The 22,185-nt window shown below is 41.5% G+C and overlaps 1 protein-coding gene across 1 annotated transcript in view; it reads right to left on the reverse strand.

Moving 5' to 3' along the window:
- Positions 1-18,681, reverse strand: part of TTC39A (tetratricopeptide repeat domain 39A) — a 43,932-nt gene extending 25,251 nt beyond the window's left edge. The window contains exons 1-5 of the mRNA XM_041483157.1: positions 18,559-18,681; positions 8,828-8,932; positions 1,897-2,028; positions 1,179-1,255; positions 624-691 (exon numbers count right to left, since the gene is read on the reverse strand). Of these exons, the coding sequence (XP_041339091.1) occupies positions 624-691; positions 1,179-1,255; positions 1,897-2,028; positions 8,828-8,892 (342 nt within the window). The 5' untranslated portion in view covers positions 8,893-8,932; positions 18,559-18,681. The remainder of the gene's footprint in view (positions 1-623; positions 692-1,178; positions 1,256-1,896; positions 2,029-8,827; positions 8,933-18,558) is intronic.
- Between the last annotated feature and the right edge of the window lie 3,504 nt (positions 18,682-22,185).

Raw genomic sequence — 22,185 nt, forward strand, 5'->3', positions numbered from 1 at the left:
TCAACTGTCACTAACAATTAAAATTGCATGCTGGAACCCTAGCAAGTACTGCTAATGTTGCTCCATCAAACAAATCAAGCTTCATTAGGACAGACAGATAAAATGCAAAGAAGAGGGAGAGCTCCCCTTTGTTAAAGGCAGACAGCACTGTTAAGGAGAAAGCATGTGTGGAGCCTAATAGCTATGCAGACCATAATTGCTGTTCAAGAAGAAACCAGTGAAAAAGCAGTCTCAGGAAAGCAAACACCAGCCAGACTCAAACAAAAGTCTTGCTTGTATTCCAGCACAGCTTCAATGACCATCTCATTTTTATTTTTTTTTTTAAATCTGATATCCCAACATGTCATTTGGAAATTGGTGCTTGCTGCAGTTAACATTTCACACATCCAAAAGGGAGTGGAGAAAGGTATCACAGGGCACTCAGCACTGTGTGTCTTGAGATAAGTATTTTTTAGTAACCATGAGGGAAAACTCATGTAATATCCCATCAGAGAGCCCAGATAAAATCCAGACTTGATCCAGCTGAAAGATCATTAAGTCAAACTATAATCTTCTATCAGTCTATTTAGGAAAATATACCTGTATGATATTTCCCCCCCCAAGAGCCATGCAGGAATCCATACCTGGAGGAATGTGAGTGCTGCTCTCTGAAGTAAACATTCAGCATAACAAATTTCTGCATGGATTTCCTCTAACATCACACAGAGAGAAGAAAACAAATCAATCAGTCAGAAAATAATTAAAAAACACTTAGACCATTAATGTAGGAATAAGATCACAGAGGTCAAACTGAGAAAAATATTTTCCAAATTTGCTGTAGTGTTTCAGTTCTAGACTATTGATGTAACTCCAAACAGAAATGACACGCACTTACAGAGACTTTGTAGAAATTTTTCTGGTGCTTTCCATAAATTCCCAGATCTAGAACCTTTACAGACATTTCAATACTTCTTTCTAGACATTTCTTTACCCAGTGGTTTTTGGGAGTGCTGAGTCAGAAAGCAACAAGACCAGTGATTTTGCAGTGGTTACACTGCAATGGCCAAAACACTGACATTCAGTCCATCAAATCCAGATCAGTGATTTTGTCAGTGAATTCATATATTGAGTGAACCATTCTACAGGATTCAAACTGCATAAATAAAAAAGGAAAACATTGCCTATGTAAAAGATGTTACCTTCAGTGAAGTGTTCAAGGCTTTGCCTATGCACAAGGTTGTTGATAGAATCAGCTACAGTAGATTTCTTCCTAAATCTGCAAAAAGTCAGTTTGGTCACTCTGAAGAAGGTGCATCAACAACAGAGAACCATCCTCCAGCCTCCCACACAGTCTCTAACGTGCCTCCAGTGCTCACCAGCCCCCTGTTATCTCACCACACACACAAACTTCAGCACAGTCCACAGAGAACTTAGCCAACGTGGTCCTCTGGGATCTGTCTCTTACCCTTTGTGCACAGAAATCTATCTTGATGAAGGAGAGGGGATAAGGGGGCGTTTTGATTTATTTTTTGTGTGTATGGGTGAATGTGGGTGCAAAAGTTGACTCAGACAACTGCAGTACAACCATCACCCATGGGAACATTCTGCAGTGTTTGAACATTGTAAACAACTTCCAAACACTGCAGAACCAGGACTACAGGTAGGACAAATTCCAATTGACAAGAAAAATCAGATATTGTGGTAAACTGAGGTTTTCAAGACTACACTGCTGAACACTCTCATTTATGTGCTGCGATCTTCCTCTGAGCAGGAGACTGGGCCAAATGACCTCCTGATGCCCTTCCAACCTCAGTTTTCCTGTGATTTTTCTAAGATTACCTTTCCTTTTGTATCCAGTAGTCTTTCAAAACTTTCTCAAGAAGGAACTATTTACTGATGGAATTGCTCCAGTCTTACCTTTGACAGGTGGCTTGAGCTTCCTTCATTGTGTTCCCTGCATTCAGTATGTCCTGAGGATCAAATGTCATCATAGCTTGCATCTCCAGTATGGTGGCATAGGTCAGGGCATGATACATGCTGTCTTTAGTTCTGCAAGAAAACAAGAACTTTAGTTCTGCAGAGCACAGCTGGTTTGACTGTATCATTGCTTTTAAAAAGCAGATACAAATCCAATTCTAGAAATATATCAGCCTCATGGGAACAACGTCTAAATGAGCTAGAAATCAAACACAAAGGACACACAAAATAATCAAGAAACAGTAATAGATTGAGATTTGTACAAGAAATCATGTCTATAGTTCTACATACTCTGCTAAAATGCATCAGTTCTGAGCGGAGGATAGATATTTAACAAACAAAGCACAGGAATTATCCACATGGCTCACCATTCAGAAACAATAGAATCATGGTGGGACTTATTTTGGTGGGGGGTTTTTTTATTGCCTAATGAATGCTCCAACATATGACACAAATCCAGCTGATATTCTTCTAATTTTGGACAGTTACTCAGTACAGGCTCAAGGAGATAAGGAACACAATACTATAACCATGGCCAAAATAGAATCTCCTTGAAACAGATCTTCTCACCAGAAGCATTAGAGTCTGTATAAAAAACTACAGCTTTTTTCTCCTCTCCCCTTCTGCCAACCCTCCACCTCAATCTGTTCAAATTAAATATTATTCTGTAGGGTTTCAGACAGTGCCACGTTGGCAGAAAGTAAAAAACTTTGGCATTGGTGCAAGGAAAACAATTAATTCCTATGTACAGCCATTGCTGGCACCTTTCCGCTGACAGCAAAGAGGTTTTGTATATTGCACACATTTAGAACATTCACCTGGCATAATTCTCTGCAAGTGAATCAAAATATCTTCAGGCACAGAGGTCTAATAAGGACGACTTGAGAAATATGTTGAAGGGCAAGCTCAGATAAATTCCTCACATAGAAACTCTCTGTAGACCTTGCTAATCCACCCTGACAAATAGCACGACTTAAGACAAATATTGTTAAGGAGCAACAGTTGCTATTTCAGTTGTTTACACTCTAGAACAGATCAGATAGCTCTGTATTGCAGGGAATACTCAAAAATACTTGCAGTCAAACAAGGATATCCTTTCAAAATCTCCACCCTCAGCACACCTGTTCTCAATGCGTTTACTTCAGGTGCTTCTTCATTTTCTTTTTCTTTCAAGGAGAAAGTGGTGCACCAACAACGTGCTCTTGATAAGATAGGGCTGCATTAAGAGGAGTGTTGCTGCCAGCAGGATGAGAGAGGGGCTCCTTCCCCTCTGCACAGCACTGGTGAGAGCCTACCTGGAGTGCTGTGCCCAGCTCTGGGCTCCTCAGTGCATGGACACACTCAGGAGCAGGGTGGTGAGGATGATTAAGGGACTGGAACATCTCTCCTATGAGGAAAGGCCAAGAAAGCTGGAGCTGTTCTGGCTGGAGAAGAGAAAGCTCAGGGGGCTCCTATAATATATAGAAATACCTGAGGGGAAGAAGCAAAGAGGACAGAGGCAGGCTCTTGTCACTGGTGCCCAGGGACAGGATCAGAGGCAATGGGCACAACATGAAGCACAGGAGGCTCTGGCTGAACATCAGGAAGCACATTTTACCATCAGGGTGACCGTGCAATGGCACATGTCATCCAGAAAAGTTGTAGAGTCTGTATCCTTGGAGTCATTCAAAATGGCCCTCCCTGAGAACATGACTTTCTGATGTGCTTTCCAAACACATCTCCTCTTATTCTGTAGGGTTTTTTAAGGAGAAAAGCCAGACTTTAAAGACACCTCAATCGATGTAATTTCTCACCCCAGAAATACACCTGTCTCCCTAAGTTGTGGTATCTGCACTGAACTGAAAGAAAATTTAATGGATAATTTCAGATCATCTCACATTAATCAATGATCTAATAATTCACTGTGGTGGCTTGGGCCTGATTCTTCCCAATCCTCACACTGATGACAAAGGGCTGCTTTTTCCAACACACAGGGCACAGAGCAGGATGGCTGTACTGAAGGAATTTGCAGTACACATCTTTAAACTTCACTGCAGTCTGTGCTCTGTGGCTGTCCTTAATTCCTACTTGCCCTCACCATCTAAACCAATCCAGCAGAAAAGCTGTTTTGGGAAATATCCTGGTGCCATAAGTGCTATAAGCCCCAGACTATGCTACCATCCATCTCATTTGCAAGCTCAGAAGAACAGACAGATAATGGAGAAATTACTTTAAAATCCAATGGAGTTAGGACAGCTCTTTCTTGGCCTCATAAATCATGATTCTTTCAGTAGACTGATAATGTAAAGTAGAAAAGAATGAACACACTAAAATGCCCGCCTGATGAAGTGTTTCTGTTCATTAGATTTTTCATAAGCCTCACTGAGCACAGAAAAACACACTTCATCTTGTGTTTACTAAACTAAAACCCTTCCAGAGGCTCAAATTCAAAGCACAGGGAAGTGACTGAAATAGTACCCTTTCAAAATTACAGAAATTTGCTTTCTAAAGCAAAGCAGATAAATATTAAATTCACTGCACTAAAAGGAAAACTGGTACTTTTCACATACATGTGGTGAAGAAGAATTTCCCTCTCCAGTAATTTGTTTCTGAAACCAAACCACCCCTTCCCTAATCAATGGTTTCATCTATTTTACTTCTAATATTTAAAGGAGATAATAATTAATATCTATTATTAGCCAACTGGTATTTAGCAACATTCAAATTTGTTCTTTTTATTTCAGTGGTGGGGATGGAGGCAGAAATGCAACTTATCTATGCTATTTCTATTAACCATTCAATTAAAGTTGCAAGCTACATCCTGGCATATTCCCAGGAGTTTTAAGGCCTGGGTTTCATATGGATGGATACAGAATGAAGCTTGTTATCTTTTTACTTTTCTTCTTTTGATTCCTCAGCAGCAATTTCCTCAGGACATTGTTGGAGTTAACAAGCCTGTATGAGATGAATGCAACTAATATTGTGATTAATGACTTATCCCAGCAGTTGGTATCACATGACTGAATAAGAGGATTATAAGCAATATCTTCAGGCAGTTATGGAGTTCTGCCACATGCCCCTTCTCCAACTATGGTGCAATCATTGTCATCTTGCAGAACTGCCCTTTCTTGGAGCTGCTGAAGAACACTTTTATTCCTGCTCTAAAACAAGTGCTTAAGTGAGAACAGTCACAGCTTTCCAGCTGAAGTATGAAAATCAAACACGTTGGCTTGGTTTGACCTCAGAATTAACCCAGGGCTGGTAATCTCTCATGAAAAATAGCACTCAAAATATTTTCTGTAGATCCTTTAAAGTAATCCAGCAGACAGGACATGCATTCCTAAGTTACAGAAACCTCAGATTCAAATCCATATGTTGATTTAGTATCAAGATGCTTCCAACACTTAAAACAAATCCAACAGCACAGAATGAGAAAGACACTCCACAGACCAGTCAACAATCTGTTCATCCAAGAGGAGTAAAGAGTGAAAGATCAATGCCCAAATCAATGCCTAAATCTCCTGCATCAGGAGAACGTGGTCACAAGGGGCCCGAAGGCTTTCCTCATCTTTGATCCCAGGTCCCACCAATGTCTGAACAGCCCACTAGACCCATGGCACAGGCTTTCACAGAAATGCTCCAATTTGATGAACCGACATTTTCTGATAAAAACACTTTTCCTGCAAGATTCTCCAGTAGCAATAAATTAACAACCAGCAATGATCCCTCTAGTCAGCCACCACCACAGCTCCCTTGCTAGCACAAACCACCAGGATGGCCCAAGACAAAAAGCTGTGCTTCAACAAGAGAATCCTTGAGCCTTTTTAACCAAAGCCATTTTCCAAAGTTCAGAATCTGCTAAGTTCATCCAGCAAAGAAGTGAAACCAACAATTGTGTTAGGTTTTACTTGCAATCAATTTATTTACAAAGACTATAAAAGTTGTGTTCTTCCTCAGGTATAAAAAGATAAACTCCCTAGAAATAACAACCTTGCTCTCGTTCATGAAATTCCTTACAATAAATAGATAACCCAAGCTTTGAGCAACATATTTATCCAAGCACCATCTAGAGCTTCAGTCTACCTGGGTGTGCTTCCCCCTATTCTTTCACCAGTCTCCATTTGACAATCACACCTGATCTTTGGGAGATCAGCTCCCAGGGAAAGCTTTCAAAGCACACTCGTTCCAGAATTAACATTCCACCAAACAACACCAAGTGCTTTCTGGAGTCTATTTTCAGAATAAAGTCAACTGCCTGGAATGAATCATTGTCGTATTATTCCTTTAATATTGCAATCAGCAACACATGTGGTGCACCTCATCCAATGGTCCAGAGAATTCTGTCAGGAATTTATCTTATTTACCATTCTCCCAATGGATCTGATATCACCAGACTATCAGGTGATTATGCCATGTTTTCCTTCAGGATAATTATTAAAATATTAAGCATTTGTCTTGGGAAGGGAAAGGGACATCTCACCAGAATCAACCCTTAATTTATTATTGTCTGTTTGCAATTACACAAGGGCTAAAATCCAGTCAGCATTTAATGGATTTACTGCATGTCTCAGGGCTGAGAAGGAAGATGAGATTTTTTTTCCTGCTCCAGTGATTGGGCAGTTTCAGTGTTATGCATGCTAACAGTTAACACACTACATATTGAAAATCACTGCTGGGCTTGGTGACTGAACTTTGGGAATTTCTTAAGAGTTCTTAGATGCAGTGTGAGTACTCCATATAAAAGATAAATTTAATTAAACTTACTGCAGAAAGCACAACATAATCAGAACCCACTATTGTACAATGATTGTTAATAATAATGACAACTGACTCTAAAAGCTAAAAGGTAGTTCAGGAAACAAGAAAAGTTATATAACATAAGGCAAAAACACCAGATGTATTTTTTCTATGAAATGAGATCTCTTTATAATGGATTTGTTTTTCTTTGTGATGGATTTGCTTTTCTAACAGGAAAAAAAGAGCTTTACCTCAACACAAGTCTAGACACCATCCTCAGATATTTATTTTTAAACTGCTAGGAAAGCTCTTCTGATTTTAAGCCTCACACATTGTGCCAAATCTGCTGTCAGTTTCACATGGTACAAATTAGTTGAAAATACACTTATTGTGGAAGTCAAATGCGAGTAATTTAGCGAATCTGCATTAATGTAATACAGAGCAGAGTATGTCCTCTGCTACAGTACACCAGAAGCATTAAAGCCACAAAAATCTAAGATGTTACATTTTCCACAAGCATGTAAAAACTGAGAAGCATTTCTCTAAACACTGATAATACATTTATGGACTGTGAAAACTAATTTCAAATCTCGGCACACCAAAAGGGAACAGTGAGGAACTGGTGGCTCTGTACTCAAGACTACCACATGTGCCCACTCTACAACTCTTCTCATTCCTGAAGAGATGGAGTGTGTCCATAATGGATTTCATCTGTGGGGAAATTCAGCATTCTGTTTCTTCATTGCACTCACAAAGATCATAAGTCTCTATTTCCCTCACTGCCAAAGGCAACAGGAATAAGGGCCTCCTCATAACAACAGGCTAACATGAAAAATTAGTTTCAAAATGGTTTTGCAGTGTGGAATAGAGTCAGGTACAAAAAGAGAATCAGCTCATGAAATATGTTCTGCAAAGCCCTACAAAAGCTGAATGAAAACCATATGCAACAGAAGACAAATGGATTTACAGAAAAAAAACAACCCACAGCCTCACTAGCTTTTGCAGTGTTTTGGAAACCTGCTGCAATAAAATATCCCCTTATTTTATGCTAAGCACTGAGTGAGCCTTCCCAGATGGGCACAGGGGCTTTACTGTCAGGATTTAATGAAAATACAGTTATTCTTCTTACCATTTTTATTAGACCTTCTGATGATATATAAACGCTAAAGAACTTTGCTGTGAATAAACCCAGCATTATTTATACAGCTGATGCTGCAATTTATCATTAATATCTTTCCCAGAATGTATTTCCATGGCTAAACTAGAGATTCTGGCATCAAATATGAGGCTGATACCTCAGCAAAAGAGATATGTAGCATTCATTGTAGTTACCCCTGGTGTATATCAAATACACACTATAAATTTTAATTCTTTCATATTTCAGTGTCCTGAAATAAGGCATGATGCAATTTGCTGGTGGCTCAAAATAAATGGAGCAAATTGGGTGGGTGGAGGAGAAATTTAAATTAACCACAGACTTCAACAAGCCAAGAACACAGGTAACTTCAGGACAGGGTATGACAGATCACAGACATTATAAAGACACAACAATTTTTAGGAACTATTTCATGACCTCACTGCTTGCAGCTGGGCCACTCATTACAAGTCGGGGTGCAACATAATTAGGAAACTCAGTGCATGACCACAACAGTGAATTGCAAAATAAGCTGTGAGAAAGTTTCTGCAAGTAGTTACAACAACTAAGAAAGTGTTCATACCCAGTGTTTCTCAAACCTTCAAGTGATGGCCAGTTGCTCATTTAGAAACATAACTATAACTATTCAGATTCTCACAGTGTGCAGAAAAATATGGGAAAGGAGACAAAAATAAAATGTGACAGAACATGGTTTTTACTCTTCCAAGAGGAAGAATCTCACATACTGCATTACAGCTGAGGACATGAATACTATAATTTTAGATAAGTGTTTTACACTTGTGTGAGTAAATAACAAGGTTTTATTTACTCACAAAAAGGTAAAGCACTTATCAGTCTTCCCCAAAACTTAACACATTAACTTACCCCTCCCTTCTGAACCAAAACCATACAGACTTATCAACTATTAAGAGAGAACCAGACGTCTGGTCAAAATCTCCTGAGAGATGGTGAAGCAAAGAAAATTAAACAGAGAAAAAGTAGGAAGTCTTATCAACTTACTTTGCTTGTAGAGAAGCCAAAGCATCCGAGAACTTGTTGTTAAGAAATAAATCCAGAGCTGCCATACATTCACGCAGTGCCACGTTGAGGTCTGATGTAGATGACCTGCCAGAAGAGATAATAAGCTCAGCACATCTGTTCTCCTTCTACCAGTGCATTACTGCTGCATTTGAACACTCCTTCCTCACTTCCAGATTTATTCCCTTGCATAACCTGCTATTTTATCTTTAGTGATTGCAAAAAGTGAAAGTGACTCCTATTATGCTTGTGGATTTGGGTTCTTGAGGTTTTTTAAGCTATGCTTTCACCAAGTAACATGTGAAAAGCAATGAAGTGTTTCATTTTCTGAAAAAAAAAAAAAAACAACCCCAACCCAGACTCCACATACTTTATGGTAAGAACCTGGACATGCTGAATTAGTCACATGAGAGCACAGCAATTTGATGAGCTCAGGTACCAGGAGCACAGGAGCACTGGGTGACAATGCACATCTCATGGTAAGGCTGCCAGACTCCAGCTGGTGACATCATGATCATGTTATCACTTTAAGGATGAGACACTGTCAATCTGCATCTGAATATGACACCAACTGCTGCCTTCATCCAGCTCATGCTCAGAGTGGTGCCTGAACAACAAACCTCTGCAAACTCACAGGTGGGTTAAAATTTCCCATTGTGCATGTTTGTGGGAACATCTGTGTCTCTAAGAAGTGCCACTGCACTCAAAAAAAACTACTGTGGTATCTCAAAGTCAGAAGACTCTCAGTGACTTACTCTGGCTGTACTTTTCTCCTTTACAACATTCAGATGTCAGCCTGACCTGTCACAAGGCTTCTCAGCTGGTCTTTAGCGTTACTGGCAACAGGATAATACAGACCAGCTGAGTTAGTTTGGCCCAAGTTCATCACCACCAGAACTGCTGGACAAAAAAAAAAAAAAATCCACAAAAGAAACAATAAAGCCTTGCACTAATGAAATTAAGGTCACCTAGCCAGTGTTAGGACAGTTGAAACATCTGCATCTAATGATCAAAAAGCCACACTGCACACATGCACAAGACATCCTCCAACAAAATACAAACCAATCCTCACCATGTTTCTGATTCTGAGCAGCTCTAACTAATGTGATCTATCTTGTGACTTAGAAACTGTGTTAGCTCCTTAAAAAGTAGCACAACACAGAATGCTGAAAGGAAAACCAAAGTCCTGATAACATCTTAAGGAAAGGCAGGGGAGCACAGCACAAGCAGATAGCATCAGTAATAACCACCCACTTCAGCAGTGGTTTGGTTTTGGTTTCACAAATAATGACTGCAAAGAAATAAAGAGTATAATTATATATACAAAAAGCAGGACTTTAAATTTGAGAGAAACACTATGTGATGCTGTTCCTAGTGGCTTTGTCATCACAACTTCAGCTACACTGCAAATCCTTTTGCACCCAAGACACTCTGCGAGTGCTTTGCAAGCATTGATTAACCAAGTTTTGGCATCCGCCTCATACAAAATGCAGTATCATGTCTGCCTATTCTGAGCTATTCTGAGCCCTGCTTAATAATTAAAACTTGGTCAATTACTGCCTATTGTATTAAAACTCCTACCTTCCTGGATTTAAATCTGTGTCCCTGAACCAAGTAACATATTTAACAAGAATAAAGCACATCTTCACCTGTTTTAAAATATTTAGACTATTAGCATTTTACCTGGGTTTTTTGTTTTTTCATTTCTTGTCATGCAGCAGAATTACCCCATTCAATACAAATAAACCTTTTCAAAATGCTCCTTTGAAACAGAAAGATGACAAATAATAAACCACTGCTGAAGCTCAAAGCAGAAATAAGATACTATAATTACTTGGCATCTTTTCTGGAATAACAATACACACTGCTACCCACAGCAGCAGCAGAAACACAAGCAGCACATTTCCCTCACAGTCCAAGGAAACCTGCCACAGGATGCAGCTCCCGAGTCAAGGGCTTAAGACCTGGGCAAAATACACACCTCACATAAATGCTACAAACCATCGCTTGCCACTGTTAACAATAGGGCAGAAATACTTTAAACTCGAGGGTGCTCAGCATTTTAGCAAACTGATTAGTCATGCTTCAGTGGGCTGCAGATTCCCTCCTGCTTCCAACAGCAGGATCAGAACTGCCTCTAAGCCAAACGCAAAGTGCTGTGTGCTGCTACTCACCCCTCTGCTGAGTGTCCTGCGTGTTCTGACATAGTCATTGTAAGCCCACTCAGCTTTCAGGCTCGAACATCAGCAGCACCCGGTGCTCCTGAGCCAGCGGCGAGTGACAGCCCCGGCGGGCGCGCAGGGCAGCGCCTGCCTGCGGCACCACTCTGCGATTGGACACAGCCACGGGAACAGAGCATCGCTAATCCCCCGGCCGCATCCCACAAACCAGCCATTCGGAACCGGCCCGTGCCACACCAGGCTCGTGTGCCACTGGATCCAAATGCAGCTGGATACCTCTAATGTAGGCTGGCAGCCGCCAGCCCCTCCTATCGCTGAGCTACAGACCCGTCTGGAATGAGCAGCAGCATCAGCCACCTTTTCTGCTGTCCAGACCAGGCAGAAGCCAAATACCCTTGTAATTACAGACCTGAAACAACAAGAATTACTGCATGTGGCAGTGGCCCACATCAGAAAGCTGCGAACCAGAACGGAGAGCCAAACGAGAGCAGCTGACAGGCGGCACTCAGGCAGTAATTGCTGCAAACGTGAGAACCACGCAGGCGAGAGACACAAGCAAGTGCTTCTTCCCAGCAAGGATTCTCCACGAAACAGGCTCCAATCCAGCAGCCAAACTGCTGCTTCTTGTTAGTTCCTGTACCTTTGGGAGGAACTGAGACTTTACACACTCTTTGTAACGATCTCTCTTTAATGCCATGGAAAATGAGACGAGCTGGCACTAACAATTTAATCAGTGGAGTGAGTGCATCTGGCTGATTTTGCCCAAAATGCAACACTGAATTTTCCTGAACTGCTTTGCTGGCACATCAGCTGTACCAGCCCTGTACACAACTACAAGCAGAATTACCAGTCCTTCCACTCATTACAAGAGCTGGACTGTGGAAGTTGATCAGCGATGATCTACTTACATAAATTAGTTTCTCCAAGAGCATCTAATGGCAGAAATTATCTGTTTGCTAGATTACCCAAAGCAGTACCAATAATGAAGACATACACTGCAGAAGGAAGACCCAAAAATGATAAACCAGCAAAGGACAATTCCAGGAAGATACTCGGAATCCATTAACATACCTGATTAAATCTCTTGCTGGTTTTATGGCATCCTGTATAGAAAAGCCTGTGCTGCATTTGGTACAAAAATTTCTGTAACAGATCCACAGGCTGCCCCAATAATGACTCCATTACATGTTCCTAACAGCATTGTGTACCTGGGCCACAGCAGGAGATAAAAGACATTACTGGGTTTTTTATCCCTAGTTGGGAATAACTACCGGTTACAACTTAAATTAACCTGGTTGGTTCCATGGCAGGATCACAGGCTACTCTGAAAAGGTTGTTCATCATTCTCACTAGCTGTTTGTACAATTTCTAATTAATACTGCATTCTCCAAATAGTCCTTAAAGCCCTGTATGGTGAAGGCTCTGGCTGTCTCTGACAAGTTCTTCAAGACTTGATTTGGCAGGTTTTTATTTGAATACCACAGCTCTAGGAACAACTATATGCTCAGACAACCTGCAGTATGCAACCTCTCCTTCCCCACATACACACGTTTTCTTTTAACTAAAGAAAGCAAATGTAAAAAACTCAGATCTGAAATATTTCCACATTTAGGCCATTTCCCTGCAGGTTTTACAAGGTTCTTTCCTTTCTTGCTTTTGGGCAGCAGGTTTTGCAAGGACAGTCATATGGTTCTTCTTGTGGTTTTGTTATTCATGAAATCGCTGTTCTCTGCCCCCGGGACCATGAGTGGGGTTGCTTCACAAATCACAACCACAGCATATCCTGAGAGTTGCAGCAAGAACTGCTCTCCTTACTCCACTGCATCCCCATTGTCTCTAGCTGGAAACACAGTTCTTTGGAATATCCCAGGCAACGCCCCTTTTACTTAAGCACCATATATATCCCTTTTATGTCAACAGTAGTATTAAACAAAATGAATAAGCAGAAAAAAGCAAAACCAAAATCTCTAATACTAATGAACAGTAAAGCATCTTAAAAAAATAATTATATTTTCCATTGTCAAAAGGAAAGAGAAACACGATTTTTGAGCACGGGAGTTACCATATTTATGCATAATCTTATTTCATTGTGTGCATGATGTTGACTGGTTTCTTACTACGAGTTTGCAGTGCATAAGCTTTGTGATTTGTCACTGGGTTTTACAGATTTCTTCAATAAAAAAAGCATCTTGAACCTTATACTGTGCAAAATGCTAAAATGCTCAGCCTCAGTAATTATCAGAACTTTTCAAAGAAAGGTAAGTCTGAGGTTTGTGCCTTTGTAGTAATGCTTTTAATAGTAATTCAAGAGCTCCTTCAGTACTGTGAAACATTAAAAGCAAGTTAAATCAGTCATATCCTAAAATATGGATGCATTTCTCTGCCAAATCTACCTTATCTGCATAAGTCAGCTGCGGTTGTGTGCATGGATAACTTCATTTGGAGGAGGAGAATAAAATACAAAGAATCAAACACCATTTAAGCTTCACCAGTGCTAACACTTCAACCATTCACAGATGTGAGAAGCCTCCCAAAGCCCATTTGAAAGGCCTCAGTTTCAGTGTTAAGCAAACTTCCCAGTCTGACCATCCAGGAGCCACTGGCAGTCCCAGCACCTGAGCTGGGACCAAAGCCCCTTCCCAGCTGCACATCCCACACTCACAGTGAGACAGGCTCGACCTCAAGTTTCCCGTAACAGTCTCAGATGTCACAATCCTTAAAATGATTCATCTTGGTGCAATAACAAAATAACAGCTTGAGCCAGTGCCTCCGAGGAGGGACTCCGAACAAAGGAACCCCTGGGGCTTTTATCCCCTCACAGTCTAAACAGGAAAAAGTCTGGGGGTCTTCAGCCCCTGCTGTGTCCCCAGGTGTTCCTCCCTGTGCCCTCTGTCATGCAAAGGCTCAGCAGCTGACATCCCAGGGTACCATCACTGACACCAGAATGTCAATCCCACTGCCTGTTTTCAAAAAGATATAGAAATAGGGAAATTCTTGCCATGACACCATTTTCTGTTCTCCTAAGGCTGGATAATCACAGGGACATTAGGAGATATCAGGGTGCACCTGGGGTTATTTCCTTTAGCCTTTTCCAGTTCTCCACGTCATTCCTAAATCCACTACTACTTTTCTAAATAGTTGACTTCTTTGAGCAACACCGTACTACAAGTGGTCAGCCTGAAAAAAATCTCAACATTCAAAGAGAACAAAAAGCACAACACTTGGGAAGAATTCTTTTCTTCTGCAAGCATTTCCAAACCCACATGAGATCAGAAATAATCTTGGATGAAAAGAACAAATAAGCAGTTCTCACAATAATTTGTTACTATTCAGTTTTCAGACAATACAGAAATAGCTTCATAATTCAAAAGCAAATAAGTAAATGCAAGAAAATTAATTCTCCCATATCCCTTCCTGTTCTATGTGCCAAGCTGTTAATAACTCAGCATTTATCTTTCTGTGTTCCTGAACACTTTTCTGGCCCATGTCTAAGGCTCCTCAGTGCTACAGAAATGCCATTACTTCAACAACAAAGCAACTGGAAAGGTTTCAACATTCATGTTCTCCAAATATTCTGCACAGAGACACAACAGTGATACAATTCTGGAATTCATAGTATTTCAAGTTGTACATGGAGTATGACACCATTTATTTTTGAGGTTAATTCAGCTCTCAAATCACTGAGTTATTGATGCCTCAGCAATGTCAAAGGTCTTTTAAAAAGCTCTTCCATTCCAGCAAAAGCTCACAAATCAAAGGGTTGAGACAAAGCAGCCCAGTGAGCAGCACCAGGGAATTGTCAGACTCATGTTCTGCCCTTGGTCCCACCATATTTAACTTGGACCAAGCAGGATCTAGTTTGCATTAGGCTCACAGTTCTCATCCTGTATTTGAATGGGCAAACAGTGCAATAAATTCATTAAGATAGGTTTGTTCAGACAAATAAAATGTAGTGGTGTCATTTCTCCTGTTCCCTTTCCTTGTTGTGCTGCCATGACTGCTCAGAGGGTGAAAAGCACCACTGTGGGTGAGCACTCCCAGTCAGCAGAACCGCCTGCATCAGACAGAATGAAAATATATAAAAAGACACACAATCCAGTCTGGCATATTACAAAAATAAGCCCAAACATCCTGCAACAGCACTGATCTACTGGAATGCACAAAGAAAAAGTTACCTCACACAGGATGAACACTGAAATAAATATATTCAGCATTACAGAAATTAACAGGATTGCTGCAATTAGGAGTAAATTTTCATCATAAATCACACCATAGTAATGTTTAGCAAGCTTTAATAGCTCCTTTTTTAAAATTCAGATGATCTACAATCTTTGTCACTTTGAAGGTCACATGTGATTGATATAATTCCTTTTGGGGATTTTAAGGGTCTTTAGACAACTTTATAATATCTACTTGCTCTTTTTTCCAAGTCCTCTCACTTTTCAGTTTTACTGCCTCTGGTCCACCTACACTTCTGACATAGTTACTCTCAATTTTTAAAGGTCTAATTCTCATATTACTAAAACTAATGAGAAAAAAAAAAATCAGCAAGAGCTGCACTAGACCACTACCATGCAATGATATTGAGCACATTTAGGTACCCAGCAAACAAACAAATAAAGCATGAAGCAAAATGCAAACTCACTCTGCCGCGTTCATGGTAAAAAGCCAGACAAAATCTGTGAGATTTGTTTTCCTAAGGACTGCAAGGTCAGGGTAGAGAGCTGTATTACTTCTGAAATTTAGTGAGGAATGTCAGGCAATTCCCCCTTTTGATTGGATCCTGCACCTCCCAGCAGTGATAAAGGCTGGGTATGTAACAAGAGAGTTACCTGGGCATGTCTGGTTTATATTTGTTTATGCTGACTTACACTTCACTTTTTTCAGACTTCAGTGTGGTGATCAATTAGACGGGATGGAATACACATTCTGGCCCAAAAAGCATTTTCCTGCAGTACTTCATGTGAGTTGAAATGTTTCTTTGGTTTTATTTCATTTGTTTGGGTTTGGGTTTTTTGGTTTTGGTTTGTTTTTTTTTTTTTTAATCTGGTTTTATTTCATTTGGTTGGGTTTGGGTTTTTTGTTTTGGTTTTTTTTTTCATTAAATCTAAACAAAGTCTTTTCAAAATAAATTACTCTGTAACATGTGTTGTTGCAACTTTAAAAAAAAAAATCATGCTTTTTTTAATCATTCCACTGCTAAACAGTATCTTATGATGCCGCAGAAATAATATATAGGAATGACACAAAATATTTGAACAAATAGGGGATTGTTGCTTTGCCTTTAATCATTGCTTTACATGGCATTACAGATTATATTTCCCTGAGAGCTTCCAAGAGCCTGAGTTTATTCTTCAGAAGTCATCTGCAAAGCATACTTCACAGCACCTTGATCACTAACAATGCCACTTTCTCTCCAATTAAATAAAAAATCAAGCATGGCACTTCAATACACCTTACAGTTCTCTTGAACCTGCCCACTGAATCAATACTCAAGAATAGAAAAAGAAGCACCAGTAAAAAGTTGTCTTGGCACTCAGCATTGCCAAAGCCTTTTTAAGGAGTTATTCTTTGGCACAATGGCTTCAAGAAGAAAACAGTTATTATTCTCTCCATTTCAGAGTGCAAAAACAACCTGCAAACTACCTGAGAAGAAAAAACAAAGGAAAACCAAAATATGTGAGGCTGATGTTGAACTCGGATTCAGTTAGGCTCGGATCTTTCTGTCAATTTTTCACTTTCTGACAGCAAACAAGGACTGGTAAAAAGTAAGTTTTAATGCAGATGCAGTGAGAAGATTGCATCAGTTCAGGATGGCAATTTTGATTAGAAAGAAACATAAAATGACATCCAAGTTCAGTACTGCATTCTGTTTGATGCACAGCTGAGGCTCCAGCCAATGAGTCAAATACATCTGAATGGCCATCCTAAGACTGAGACTTTCTTCTTACAATTGTTTTTTCTCAACAGATGACTGAAAGTTTTATTATCAAGTTGAAGACAACAGCTGAAAATCTCTAAAAGGGAGATAATTTTTCACCACCCCTCCTCAAATATCTGTTTACTTTTCAGTTCAAATCATTCCACTAGATCATTTTTTCACCAACTATGATCTGATAATCTCAGTCTATTCCCAAAACATACATGACATCTAAAGAAACCACAAATTCAGATCTGTGGAAACACTGTCTGGGAGCTTCACTGGGGTTTTAAAGGACTGATTTAAGTAAAATGTGAACTGCAATAAGGGAATAGTAACCTTTTCCCACAAACTAGCCAAAATCCTGATAGATGCTTTTCAACGCTTCGTAGCACAGTGCTGGAAACATCTGAATCCCTTTAGATCCCAGTGCGGCGTCTCTCTGGAATGGGAGAGCTGGTTCCAGCAGATGGAGCTCCAGAAAGGCGATGAGGAGCCAGCACCAAGTGCTCCAGCAGCTTCAGAAACAGAGACTTTCGGGACAACCCGCCCAACCTGGCAAAATTCACCCAGCTCTCTCCTGCTTCTAAATATTTTTGCACACATTGTTCCCCACGCTCAGAACTTCCTGAAGCACAATGCAACTGCAGTCCCTCAGCCCGCTGTTATTGTCAGTGCAAACACAGCACCTGGAGGTCATTTAATGGTATAATTTAACATCATTATCACAAACACACACAGCCCACCTTTCCAGCCTGGAGTTTAAAAATATTTTTAAAATTGCTGGGCCATCCGTTAAAGAATTATCAATCCAGAGCATGGCAATAAAACTATATAAAGCTCTTAAAAATCACAGAATTGTAGAATTCACAGGGCTGGAAAGGACCTTGAACATTATCTCATTCCAAACCTGTGCTGTGGGCAGGCACACCTTCCACTACACAAAGGTGCTCAGAGCCCCATCCAACCAGACCCTGAGTACTACCTAGCAGGGGTTATATATATATAAATACTAATAGACAGGTCATTTTTGATCATTAGCAAGTCTAGAACTCTAGATTTTTAAATCCCAGAGGACTTTGTCGCATTAAATGCCACTAGACCACCTCCTTTGGTCTCTGTAATAACTCTAACATTAATATCAATGCAAGCAAAAAAGCTGTACTATTGTACAGCTTATATAATCTAAAGTTCAGGAAATGTTTTTTTCCATCATGGTTTCTTTAGCAGAAATAAAGTCTCAGGTAAATGTTTGCTGTTTTCAACTTGCAGATAAAAGGAAAGTGTGCAGCCAGAGAGAGCACACCACTGCTCCAAACACCTGATGAAGAGCCATGAACAGAGCCATTACCACTCTTCTAAGAAGCAGTTTGCTGACTTCTCCAACAACTGCACTCTTAAAAGCTTCTACTCCTGCACAGATAATTATAAATATCTTATGTCAAATACAGAATCCACAAGCCGACCTTTAACGCAGCCATGTCTAAAATTTAACACGCCGTCATCATGGGGGAAGAATGTTATTTGCAGACTGATTCAGCTTTTGAAGAAACAACTCTCTCACACGCACACAATGGAAGTTTATGTATTTTAGGGGCAGTGGGAGTGCACACCTGGAACGGAGAAAGTTATCCACCTGCAGCTCCCTCCTGAGGGTGAGCAAGAAGGTATTGGGTTACAGGGTAATGAACGTCAGCGTTTCGCTGTCAAGGTGTGTTGCAAGCTGCACAAACAGGAGCTCAAGCAAAAGGACCTGGTCTTCCACATCTTCCACAGACAAGACACGCTCTTCAGCAACCCTTTGAAGCCGAAAGGCAATTTGCATAGAACTACTGAAGGGCTGCTGCGCAGGTATGTAATTAGCTCAAGCTAATGCTTCTGTCTAAGAAAAAAAGAAACCCCCTCAAAGTGCAAGAACCAGCTTGTGCCCGCGCTGGGGTGGCTCAGCCGGCACAGGTGCGCACAGCCCCCGCCCTCAGCGGGGTCAGGCCGGTGACCGGAGCGGTCCGCGGACCGGCCCGGTGTGTCCCGGCCCGGGCAGCCCCTGCCCGCGGGCCGCAGGCGGCTCCGGCCCCAGTCCCCAGTGCCCGGCGGGGTCAGCCCGGGGGCCCGAACTGCCCTCAGGGCTGCAGCGCCCAGAGCCCCACCGCCCTCACACCGTCCCGCGGCCACCGCTCCCGGCCTCTCCTCCCGCCCGGGACGGAGCATCCCCAGAGCCCGGCGGAGGCGGCGCTGCCCCCGGCGACCCCCGGCCCGGCCCCCCGGCCCGCCCCAGCCACGTACCGGGCTCCGGCGCTGCCGGCCGGCTGCGCGTCCATGGAGGCGTCGCGACGGACAGCGGCTGAGGGGAGGGCGGCAGGGGACGGGCACGGCTGGCGCTGCTGCTGCTGCTGCTCCCCGGCGGCCGCCGCAGCCAGCTCGCATGGTGTGTGCGGAGCGGCGGCAGCCGGAGCCTCGGCGCATGTTCGGGCAGGGCCGGGCCGGGCCGGGCTGAGGGGCCGCCCCCGCAGGTGAGCGGCTGCGGCAGCGCCCGCCCTCCGCCGGCGGCGGGGATGGGATGGGATGCGATGGGGATGGGACAGGATAGGATGGGGAGGAATGCGATGGTGCCCCGGGGTTACGGTCCCACCGCAGCGCCCGGGCGGGACCCGGGCGTGTCGCACAGCACCGGGAACGGCCCAGAGGAACGCGGGCGTCGCTTCTGTGTGCTGGAATTAAGAGTCATTAATTCTTCTCGAGAAAAAAAAAAATGAGGAAAACATAATTCATATTTCGCCAGGTTTTCAATTAGCTGCACTCTGGGTTTGCCAGGGTGCAGCCGTCTACCCCCAGCACAGGGGTCAGCGAGTTGTAGCACAGGAGTAACACCCCACAGGGCTCAGACATCAGAGGGACCAAGTTATGACCAAATCACATAAATAAATAATTAGATCTAACTAATTAAATTCCTTAATTTGTTCATTAACATAAAATTCATAAACAAAATAAATATTTACAATTTTAACTTGTCTTTTCCATAAAAGAAAACCAAACACATTGAAATTGCGAATATGCAATACTGAAAAAAAAATTGCATTACTTTGGCCATTATCTATGTTATAGCCGTATCAATCACGCAGCTTCAGGCTTACAGGGATAACAGTTCACAAGAAATTAACCAAAGAAAGGAGCCTGTGGAAGGAAATGAACAAGGCAAAGGAAGGCAAAGGTATACACGGCCGAGGGAGTGGCAGGACAAACAGAAGGACTGCGTTGACATAAAGAAACAATGGGCACATTAACGGGAACACTGGGTGTATAAGGTTAAAAAAAGAAAGGATTTATTAGCTGCACACCGACAATGTGGCTCGTGACGTGAGGAACAAGGGGTGGGTGGCAGGATGGGCTCACGCTCCAGTGCTCCTGGAGGAGTGCAGCTGCTCCAAGAGCAGAGGCAGACATCCAGTGACTGAAGGAGGATTCCCTCTTCTGACACCAACCGAGAAGTCATGATTGTCTCCACCAAATCAAGCATCTTAGCTCAGTGAGGGATAGCAAAGTGAGTTGTGACAAGCACCTTCCCGTGCTTTCTTTGCCAAAAGAGCAGTTTTGGTACAAATGCAAGCCCACGTTTTCCAGCATAAAATAACTGTTTACATACATTCCATTTTCTGAATTGTGAGGCTCAAACATTCCAGCTCACAGCGTTCACAATGAAGCCAGACTTCCTGTGTATTCTGCACTTCAGCCCATTGTCAGTAGCCAGTCACAGCTAACTTAAAGAACATTTTTATTAATAAATACCCCAAAATATACTCTAAATTGCTTTTTACAACTTTTAGAATTATATGTTGTAGGAACAAAGTTGAAAAAGCTAAAACAGGACAAATTTACTACCCTGGGCATAGTATTGTGTGTTTGAGACGGCTCTGCTTTTAATATCTGACAGTAAAATAAAATGAATATTTTAAGTTAAATGGATAGTATATTAAAGAAAATTAGATAATTTAAATATATGAGTTTATCATTCAGCAAGTACTTTACCTTTTTCAGGATTCAGGGTCAGTGATTTGAACCTCAATTGAGTTAATTATTCAGTAAAAATTATTACTGAATGTGGGCCCAAAATGAGATTCACACTCCAAAATCCTCGGAACTGTTTGGAACTCAAGGACCTTAATTTTAAAAATAAGGAGATATTAGCAGAGCTTCAGTAAGTATTAAAAAAATTCTATAAGGGTCTCACCTAAAAACCCACTGAGTCTTTTAAAATTACGTTTTTCTTTGTAAGTGACCACACCTGTTCATGTAGCACCTCAGGAGAGACTGTATTCTATGGAAAACAATCCTAAAGACCTTCTGGCTTTGAATACAAACATTTCAATGCTACATAGTCTCAACAGAATAAACAATAATTCTGGCCACACAGGAGAATCAGTTTGTGTGGATCAGACTGAGTCTGGCACATGCAAACCTGAGACAGCTGACAATTTGCAGACAGCATTACAGGATCTCTCACCAGGACAGACCTCTGAAGTCAAAGGCAAGAATTTCTCCCTGTACTACCAGCAAACTAAACCCTTAAATATATTGTATAAAACAGCACCTCTGTTAAATTCTTAATTTACTTCCAGTTATTTGTATAGTCCTGTACAGGACTGCAACTGGCTGCTTGCACCAACAGAGAAAACACCTCATAACATCGTTCCTATCTACAGGATACAAAAGTAAAATGGGATAAAATTCCTTTTACTCTGCCCAAGGTTGTCTTTCCAGATTAGAGCAGTTATGTAATAACTATGAGACCTGTTATCACTTACAGAACAGGAAATGCCTTCGCATTAAGTGGTTTGTCCATACTCACTTATTAAATCAGCAAAAGATAACTAGAAACAACATCCTGACCTCCTGAACACACGTCCAAACAATGCAGCATTTCTCACCTCTATCAGCAGATCACCTGCTCTAAAAACTAATGCTCTTTGTTTTCAGTTAAAATCTAAGGTCCAGGAAGATCCAGATGTCTCCATTTTAGCACCACAGGAATTCTAAAGTATTCTGAGCAAGGAATGGGAATGCAAGCTGGAGTTATTTATGTGTGTTTTTTGCTATTGCTTGTTTCTTTAAAGAGCTTGTGGATGAATATGTTTCAGGATATTACTGACTGAGGACTTGCCAGCTGATGAATTACAAGTTCCTTCCCACCTTTTCTGGGATAACATTATGCTGTCTTCCCTCCCTTCCTCTTTACTCCTGCACCT

The sequence above is a fragment of the Pyrgilauda ruficollis genome, unplaced genomic scaffold (genome assembly GCF_017590135.1).
Source record: "Pyrgilauda ruficollis isolate IOZ18807 unplaced genomic scaffold, ASM1759013v1 scaffold6, whole genome shotgun sequence".
Lineage (NCBI taxonomy): Eukaryota > Metazoa > Chordata > Aves > Passeriformes > Passeridae > Pyrgilauda > Pyrgilauda ruficollis.